Source organism: Adiantum capillus-veneris, chromosome 29, assembly GCF_014529385.1.
Source record: "Adiantum capillus-veneris isolate H3 chromosome 29, ASM1452938v2, whole genome shotgun sequence".
Classification (NCBI taxonomy): Eukaryota; Viridiplantae; Streptophyta; class Polypodiopsida; order Polypodiales; family Pteridaceae; genus Adiantum; species Adiantum capillus-veneris.
The window spans coordinates 48,526,240-48,536,600 of record NC_140959.1 but is presented as its reverse complement, the minus strand read 5'-3'; the positions used below and the strand labels follow the sequence as shown (position 1 = coordinate 48,536,600).

The window sequence follows — 10,361 nt, the reverse complement described above, 5'->3', positions numbered from 1 at the left end:
GGGAAAAAAGGATGGCATGGCAAGTAGGGGCAGCGAGCAGAAACTGCGCAGGTAAAGAATGGCTCGCGCCGGCCTGTACGAGCGGCAAATGGCAGCGTTGCAGTGACGAGAAATCATCTCCTAGCCATGGCGATCATTTTTGGTCCGAATCCCGCGACATTTGGTGCTACCGAAATTCAACTGCCATGTCATCGATAGCGTTTCCCGCGCCACGTCGGTAGTGCCCGGCGCTACTGCAAGGGGGGGGGGGGGGGGGGGGGGGGGGGGGGGGGGGGAAGAGCTATAAAATGCGATTTTTCTCGCATGTGAGGGGACTTTGCATGCAAGAATTGAGGGGTTAACAAGAAACGGGCAAGAAGGCGAGCTCTTGGGAGCTCTTGATCTCCAATCTCCAACACAAGCAATGGCTTCGGCTCGTCCTCAGCATAAGCAAAGGGAGTTCTCCCTCTCTCTCTCGCTCTCGTTCTCGAGGGAAGCAAATGGCAAAGAAGGGGGAAGAGCTCAAGGGATTTGCAAGTTGCAACCAAGGCGAGGAGGGAGAAGGCAAGCAAGCAATCTTGAGTAGGGACGTCGCTCTTGCTCTCGAGCTTGGATAGTGATTAGAAAGGAAACAAAAGGGGATCTCGAAGCAAGAAAACGAGCAAGAGAAGAAGAAGGTGAAGAAGGCGAGGGAGTTCAAGGAGACCAACAACGAAGGGAAGGAAAGCTATCTACTCTCTCTCTCTCTCTCTCTCTCTCTCTCTCTCTCTCTCTCTCTCTCGGCAAGGCTCAAGCAAAGGCTTTGTAACCAAGGCAACCAAGGAGACTATTCCTCATCGGCTTAGGCAAGGAGATATCATCAAGGGCTTGTAAGAAGTCATAGGAGAAGAAATACTTTCGGCATAGACATTGATTGAAGACAAATCCAACAGATAGAATCGACACAATAGGATTTTCCTCGTCAGCAGGCAAATTAGTCTAATTATATCTTTTTGATGGATTGCGGAGCCGTTAACGGCTCGGAGTGATCTGTAATGGGAGTTTAAGCTCCTTAACTGTCATTAGCATTATTTAATGGTGTCGTTAACGACACTTCTTCTCGATTGAGTATCAGTTTTGTCGGTGTTACCAAATTTCAAGCAAGTTTTGTGAATCGATAGTATTACCGAGTAATTAATTGTTGTTGTATTGTGCGCCGCGACAATTTTTCACTCTCAGTTTTTCCACAGCCAACAACCCGGTGCTTACCTGGCTCAAGTTTCGAACACTTATCCCCCGACACCGGCTTAATAGAATATGCATAATCAAGATGGAGGCGAAGCAATTTGTCCAAGATTCTAATCTCTACATGCATTGAACATAAATAAACATTTCTTAAATCTATTGCTAGAATTGGATCCCAAAGCATAGAAGACGATGGATAGTCAATGACGTTCACACTATTTGTTGATGGTGGTTTTCCAACCTCATGTTTTGCAAGCCGTCCTGTCGTTCTAGTGCTTGCCATGAAATACAAACATGGATACTTGGTTTTGGCACCTCCACATACACCAAACATGCACTTCAATGCCTTAACACTAGTTTGGTACCAAAACACGACACTTTAAGTATCCTTTTTTAACAAATTTAAATTAAATGCTACTTGCATTAGAAGGTTTATTTAAGAAAACACTCTTGACATGATTAAATATGTTATCTAGAGGGTCTTTTAAAAATATAAACTTGCATTTTAGAATCTATCTTGATCAAGAACTATACTCATCAAGTTGACCCTCGTAAGACTGCGATTGACGCTTTGAAGAACTCGCCTTTATAAGCTCAAGAAAAAATAAAGCGACCTTGTAGAAAATTTTAGGTGACTCTTCCACAATTTTGCTATAGTTAATTGAAAGTTTCATGTGAAAAAACGTTGACTTTGGAGTATATAAAATAATGGAAAGTTCCATGTGTTTGATATGGTCATTTCAAGCATATGATTGTATACAAAGAAAAATGTGTTTCTGATGTATTTGTAAGTTTTAGAAAGTGATATATTGCTTGCCCTTTCCATTGAGCACTCAAGGTGGCAAGTAGAAGGGCTTTGGTATGCAGTAATTATTGGATCATTTTAAATATTCAAAACTGCATAAGAGAAAACTTTCATATTTTCATTCTTGAGACATAAGCATTCAAAACCTCAAATAATATCAAACTTATCAACTAAATGTATCAAAGTATGTGGTACATACAAAATTGGGGCGCCTAAAACCTTGGTTTCAATGTTATTATGGAGAACTCTAGATTTTCAAGAGTTTTTGCACGATAAAAAAATCAAGATAGAGTTCAAGTAATGAGATTTAATTGAGTTCGGGAGCCCAAAAAATACGTAGTTTCTTGGTTTAAACATATAAAGTCAGTTGTAGTTGTCAAATTGCACTAGAATAGTACCAATTTCATGAGGGGGCCTTTGGAAGACCAAAATTATGCTCTTATTCAACACATGCTCAAGTATAAAATTATGTCTATAGCTTGCATGTGACATGAAAACATATCTTTGAAGTGCATTCTATTGTTTTGTAACACTAAGTGCTAACACTTGGCTTTTATAAACATAAAAAAGGCCATCTCTACAAAAAGATATAATAATTTTATGTTTTTTTGGCAAAACAGGTAAAATTTATGTCTTAGAACTTATCAGAATTCTCTCCATACAGATTATTTTTTGATATGGAGATAAATCCAGTGTTTTCTTTCCCTCATAACCAATCTATGGTAGAAGCAAAGTGTAAAAAACTCCTTTCTAGCTTGACAAATAAATTGCCAAAACTTGGTAGAAAAAGAGGACACTTTAGTGTCTCAGGACACTTAAGTCTCCAATTACAAAACTAGTGTTAAGGTCGACACTCAAGTGCCATTTCAATGTATCATGGTTTTCTACTAGTATTTGAGCTACTCCAATCCACCATAGCTCCATTTCTGATTTAGTTTTGTGGTATGGGGAATCAAGCTTACCTTGGCTATAATCCAATGCTCTGTTCATTAGGGATATGGATACTCTTTTCATTTTTTGACATTTTTGAATTTGAGCCTCATCCAATTTCATGACAAATATAAGTTTTCCTTCACAATCTTCTTCTCGCATTTTATAGTATCTCACTGTAGCAGATTGAACTTTTTTGTTTTTCGTATTTTTTCTTTTGTTTTTCGTATGGCATCGTTCTCCCTATATGATAGTACTCTCCAAAATGTTTGGGTATTTGTTCCTTTAATAGAGTCCTTACTTCGGTTGGCTCAATCCGAGCCGTCAATTGGAATATAATCCAATGTTGAAGATGATGCCATGATTTTTCTTTGATCGCCTCTAAAAAGAAGTACCTTTTTGATCGCTTGCGTTGACTGTCGAGTGTATGAGAAGCTCTCCACACAATCACTTTGCTTCTCTTTCATATGATTTATAAGATCTTGTAAGAATTTCTTAGCCCTACACACTGACTACCAATCCTTCACCTCCACTTAACTCTTTGAGAGACAAAATATGCAACTCGATCAATACTTGTCCCTCGGTTCAAAGATCTGCATAGGGCTAGAAGCTAGAATAGCCTATTCTAACAAATTGTTAATAGAGTTCATCTCATCGATCTCACCCAGAAGAGTTAGACAAAGGAATTTTTTTTTTTGACAAGACAAATGAGATCACTTATTTGAAGTTTCTTTATAAATAGATTCTTGTTCTCACAGGTCCATCCAAATGTGGTAACTCCACTATCCTCAAACAACTTGCCAAGTAGGATTCCATTGTGATCTTGATTGACATGCGTTTTGGGGACTACACCAATGCAAAATCCTTCACTGGGAGGCTTAAAGATGGGTTTTCAAGTAACTACTCTCTTGATGAGCTCATGAACAGAATACATGTAGACACAAATGCATCGCTCTCAAAGACTTTGTCACAAAATGATTTCAACTAGAGACAACATGATACCCAATTTTCTTTATACTTCCACAACAAACAAATACATGAGCAACATGCATAGATTCAGCTTTCCTTGAAAGCTTTATTGTTGTATATGGCATAGTAGAAAGATAGAAGGTTTCCTAGTTTCGTCATCGATGAAGCCAACGTGATGCAAAAATGATCCTCAAATGATGCTAATGAGTACAAGTTGTAGAGATTTCTTAGATTTTTTTGTTGGAATAACTAAGCAAGAGAGACTTGCTAGCGTAGTCTTAACGACATGAGACTATTACTTCATGCTCTTGTTGGACCAACAAACATCTACAACTAGGTATACGTATGCAACCATTAGTGACTTTCGTGAAACTGATGTTGAACTCTTCTTCCAACACATTTTGGGGTTCCCTTGTCCGAGCAAGATTTGGACACTAGTGTATGACATGTGTGGTGGAAGAGCGATTCTCTTGCAACAAATTGTGTAATATTTGTAGGACATGCTCTAATCTCATGAATGAAAGTTGGTCTAGAGGGAAATTTGTGCTAGCTATCCCATAAAACATCAAGGTATGAAATCTCCAGGTTTTTTATCGTAGCATGATAGGACCGTTATTGTCAAGGGTTTCCAGCATGTCCTATATATTGGCTTGGTACTATACAGGCTTGCGAAAGCGAGAGATGAAGAGGTGTGAATTCCATGCTTCCACATGGGTTGAGGGTGCAGTACCTACTCATAAGTAGATTTTGGTGAGAGGAAATCGTGAAATTTTAGTCAAAACTCTTCTTGACTACTTCGGAAAAAGTTCTCTCACCAACATTCATGTTGTTTCCCCCCAAAAGCAAGTATGCATACAAGAAGAAACCATTAGTATCCCTCCAGCTAGCAAAGCAATGCATGCAAGTGGACTTGATGGCGCCTTTGGCAACATCTTTTGGTATGGTACGTGTCCTTTGTGGAAGCCCTCTTGGAATCCTACGTCTTCAATCATTTGCATCCACCACCATAACTTCAACCATAGCTAGTCTTTTATTGGATAGGCTTTATAAACAAAGCTCGCAATAAAAAAAGAAGATCTCAACCTTCCTTGGGAGAATCAAATAAGCTTGAGCATCAAGCTAGATTGGAACAAGAGGAACAACACATAAGTCTGAAAAAATTAGCGGTGATGGTAGACATGGTAATAGGAGTGAATGTGATAATTGACAAGATGGCAGAAGTTGTAAAGAGATGATGATGGAGATTGTAGTAGACATGATGCACACCATGATGAGATTGTGGTAGACAAGATCAATATGAGAGAAGGTAGAAAAGACGAAGAGACCATGCCTTGGGCTTTCTGACCCTAATGGCAGAGAGAAGTCGGATGTCAAATCAAAGTACCAACTCTGACCACAGTGCAAACTCTCCAGTGCCATACTTTTGTATAGAACTTGTGCATGAGGTGCACTATATACTTAGCGTTTTCACCCCATGAAGATTCACTGCAAGATGAAATGTTTGACTATTCACATTGCTTTTATGTAGCTTGACTCAAAAATTGTCCTTTGGCTTGCATAATTGGATGACACGCATACACGATTATCAAGTTGGTAGTGCAATTTAATTTTTATAGTCTGTTGATGTTTTGTGTATTTTTTGAGTTTGTCAATGCTACCTTGAGTTTAGTCTAGCTACATGCTTTGCTCAATCTCGATTATCATATCTATATATACAAAAGATACACACTTGTTTTCTCACAATTGGACAATTCAACTTATTAGTATTGCATTATTAGATGCACTATGTACATGTTTACTATATTCCTAGGTGGTTGTTGTGAATCTACACATGTACTTGTTTGGCAATGCATTTTATATATTGCAACCCAACCTCCTCTGAATAAACTTTCTTTAACACAAGGAAAACCTTTTATCCCATCGTTTTCTTCCTCAAATGTGCTTTGTTTTAGTGATCGACAACCAAGACTCCTTTCTCCCTTTGACTATGACAACATCTCTCTCTCTCTCCCCCTCTCTCCCCCTCTCTCTCTCTCTCTCTCTCTCACACACACACACACACACACAGGTTCTATGAAAAATGGACAAAAATTGACTACACTTGATTTGGAGTAATAAATACACATGCAATTTTTTTTTTAAAAGTTTGTTGATACACTTTGTACTTGTTTACTTCAGTGTTAGATGCTTGATATCAATCTGTGTATATCGTGTTATGTTCTACAGACGTTCAATAGGGACACCCACCAAACAAGACTAGTTATATATATACATATATGGAAAACAAGTGTAAGAGTCACGATGGGTTTCTAAAACAATTAGAAAGTGATAAAATCACTAGGTTGAGTTTAAGTGGAATATGTGTTTGAGAAAGGATTGCCTCAACTTAGCATTGAGCCGCTTGAAAATCCAGACTAGCTAGTTGCAAATAGTTCAAAAATCTTGCAAGTTGGTAAAATATGTGAGAAAATAGTTCAAGAATCTTGCAAATTTTAAATTTATGCCAGTCGTCAATAAAAGAGAATTTCTTGAATATTGATTAGAATTAAGTTATAGAATGCAAGAAAAGTCAAGCCATGGAAGATGTGAAATGAAATGTTAAAGAAAAAGAACTCATATATATATATATGTATGTATGTAGTATGTATGTATGTATGAATATATGCGTGTGTAAGTATAAGTATAAATATAAATATAAACAAATGTATATGTGTCTGTGTATATTCACAGAATTTACTAGAATTATGCAAGGTGAAGCTTCACTTTAACATTCTAAAACAATAGAATGCAAAAAAAATCAAGACATGTCAAGATGTGAAATGAAAAGGTCCATTTACTATTTTAAAATTGAAATAACATTTAAAGAAAGTAATCATTACTGAAAACATTGAAAGTATTGAAAGTATGCATAACCCAACTCTCCTCTAAAGCTTCTTTTAGAAAGCCATAAAGTACTTACATTATATTGCTCTCTCTCTCTCTCTCTCTCTCTCTCTCAACACATACAACTGTAAGAAGGGTTAGTGAAATCTAGTGAAGAAGAGAGTGTGGAGGTAGACGAGGTGAGGCGGGTTGTTAACGACTTGAGAAATGGTGCCCCAGCCCCGAACGCCACGAAAGCTGCCAGTGCCGCCAAGGACGGCCACCTCAGCGGGATCGGAGCCGTCGAGCATGGCTTGGAAGTGGACGGTCCCGTTGTAAACGCCATCGTCGTAGCTGACGATCTCGGTCTCGAGGGACGAGTAGTTGGTGTCGTAGCTGGTGGCCACAGTATAGCCGCGGGCCACGCCCACGGCCTTCGATGAGTTGGCCTGCCCCTGCGTCATTGTGAGGGCGAAGACTATGGTGAGCCCCAGCGCATTGCTGTATGAGCTGTTGATTGGCTGCAGCATTATCCCCAAGTTAGGCTGCCCCTGATGCACCTGCACATAGTACGACAGCTCCGCCTTTCTGAATGGCTTTGGAGGCGGCGCAGCTGTGGCAGCCACCGTCGCCAGCACGAGAATAGCGGCCAGCTGCACGGCACCTCCAGCTAAGGCCATCGCCATTTCTAGCAGAGATGATCTTGGGGAGCTAGCAACAGATGCTACTCGGCTTGTCGTGATCCGAAGAGCCAATGCAGAGCCCTTATTATACACGCATCCTGTGCCCTCCGGTCAAGCTTCATAACGCGTAATCTAGCGGGGTAATATGTGATCAGATCCACATATATTGTGACGCATGGAGGTAGAGCTTCTCCTTCATCTCCTTCCTTCATGTAGCAAATTTGTCGGATATTAATTTGTTTAATATGTGAAGATATTAATTATTGGCTTTGAAGAAGCCCGGGTAAATTTAAAACAAGAGCATTTCAAAAAAAAAACATTGAACAAAGACTTTTGTATTCTGAAAAAGACTTATGCTAATCTATTCTAATAGTCACATCTCTATTGCCCTTTGTTCTCAAAGTCCACTATTCTCTCTCAATCCTTCTTTCTTCCCACGTATGACATGACAGGCACACAAGTTAAGAGGCTAAAGTCAAGAGCTCAAGATTTTTTAATTTAATGAAAGTCTTATTTTTTGAAAATATACATTTAGTTTTTTTTTAAGGGACTTGTTTTGAGACCAATAATGATAAAAATTATGCAAATTTATATTTTAAAATTTTAAAAAGTAATTATAACTAGAAAGAGACACTTCTATACTCTTTCATGAATTTCTTGAGAAATTGCTAAACGTTAGGCATCTCTGTTGTTCCCCTTCCTCCCCTAATTCAACGATTACTACAGTGAGTGTGTGTATGCATGTGCACGCACATTATAGAGACGCTAGCAAAGACTCAAACATTGAGTATGCTTCTACAAAGAGAGGAGGCTTGCCTAATTATAACAAAGCTGGGCCATCCATGGACCAACCCTAGATGAAGCTCAAGTATGTGGCATGGGGGGGGGGGGGGGGAGAGAGAGAGAGAATCTGCAAAGAGAGGAGGTTCGTGAGAAATCCCCTACTAGATTTGGTAGGAGCATATCTACTTGCGTGAATTGCCTTAAAAGTTGTAGATAAGCCACTGCCAACGCGGATGTGTGTGCCTTTGTGTGTGTGTGTGTGTGTGTGTGTGTGAGAGAGAGAGAGAGAGAGAGAGAGAGAGAGAGAGACGAAAGAGAGGTTGATTTTTTATAACTATTCATGTCAAATAGTCCTCGATTTTTGGTAAAAGATGATAAAAGGATTTTTCCTTGCGATAAAATAGCGAGTTGACTGCGCACACACATGGATAGATAAAGGGGGAGAGAAGAAAAAGACAAGTTCTACCTCCAATAAATCTCAAAATGTAGCCATCTTCCTTAGAAGGAAATTTAATCACCACTCTACTAATCCGGGCAATAAAAGGAATTTTTTATTCTCTCTCTCTCACACACACACACACACACACACATGTATATATGTATATGTGGGTGTGTATATGTATGTATGTATACCTTTCTCTCTCTCTCTCTCTCTCTCTCTCTCTCTCTCTCTCTCTCTCTCACACACACACACACACACACACGAGAATATTTTTTATGTTGTAAAAAAACCCAAGATCTCCCTCTCTCTCTCTCTCTCTCTCTCACACACACACACACACACACACACACACACACGAGAAGAATTTTTAATGTTGTAGAAAAATATCCAAGAGATCTTAGAGATAAATTGGACAAGTCAAACTCAAGATTTGTTAAGCGAGAAAGGTTGGTCCCATCTCCCAAAGAGACAAAGAAATCAAAAGATGTATATGTGTGTATACATACATAGGTACACATACATACATATATATATATATGTGTGTGTGTGTATATATAAATAAATAAATAAATATAGATAGATATATATATGTATGTATATATATATATATATATATATATATATATATATATATATATATATAGAGAGAGAGAGAGAGAGAGAGAGAGAGAGAGAGAGAGAGTATCAATGTCCTCAAAGGTTATTATATGACATATGGGATCAATGAAGCATGTCAAATGCTTTATGCTTACTTGATTAATAACTCTTGATGCTTGAGGATTATCGAGATGAGGGTGATAACTGAGCATCCATGAAGTAGTTAGGAGGTTGTAAATGTGAGGAAATCAAGCTTGAATGTGATAAAAACCGAGCACTCAAGTAGGGTATGAAGGGAAGACTATTGCACCCTCAAGGGGCATAGTGTGCAACAATGGAGAGAACTTTGCAAATGCCCCAATACCATGTCTTATATCAAAGGGAGCTAAGTTGGATTAGTACTCAGGTACATGGGAAAATAGGTTTAAGCATTTAAAGGTGAGTTTAGTAGATCATCTCTTGGATCCATTGACCATTTGGCATCTGAGTTTCAACTAAATGGCTATGAGATATGTTAGTCAACAAAGTGATAAAAGAGCTTGACAATGTTGTAATGCCAATTTGTGAATCCGGGTTTGAGTGGAATGTCTGGAGATGGCTCGAAAGTAGTCTTTTATGGAAACCCATTCTAAAGGCATATATCCTTAGGGGTCCACCTCAAAATATGTAAGTGTAGCATGTGAGTTCATGTGGAGGAGTTTTTTATATACCAAAGAGTTACAGAATTACATGTACAATGGCAGTTCAAAAATGGAAAATTGAAAAAACGTTACATATTTATGAAGGAAGAGGGGTCTTTTAATTCATGATGAAGTGTGTGTGTAGAGGGGTTTTTAAAATACCTCTTGAATGTGGGCAAGAAAAGTAAATTCAAACATGGACCAACTCATCAGATGAATCAAGATTGCTATGAAGAGTCTCTGGAATAGGTCAAACAAGCAGGAATGAAAGGCTTTCGGTGAGTCTGGTGTATGTGTGAGGGCGTCGTCCTCCCAAGCTTGAGGGAGATGGTGTAGTCCTGTTAAGCTTGAGTGATGCATTTTGCTTTGGTGGGGTCCAACCAGGTCGTTCATAGCTAAGCCCAGAG

At 38.8% G+C, this 10,361-nt stretch overlaps 1 protein-coding gene across 1 annotated transcript; it reads right to left on the bottom strand.

Moving 5' to 3' along the window:
- Positions 1-6,730: 6,730 nt before the first annotated feature.
- LOC147419160 (uncharacterized) lies at positions 6,731-7,519 on the bottom strand. The gene has a single exon (XM_086506218.1). It carries the CDS (start codon positions 7,453-7,455, stop codon positions 6,928-6,930), a length of 528 nt encoding a protein of 175 aa, XP_086362344.1. The 5' UTR covers positions 7,456-7,519; the 3' UTR covers positions 6,731-6,927.
- Between the last annotated feature and the right edge of the window lie 2,842 nt (positions 7,520-10,361).

Excerpts from the sequence above, each read along its gene's own strand:
- LOC147419160 (XM_086506218.1), bottom strand. The coding sequence starts at position 7,455 with ATGGCGATGGCCTTAGCTGGAGGTGCCGTGCAGCTGGCCGCTATTCTC.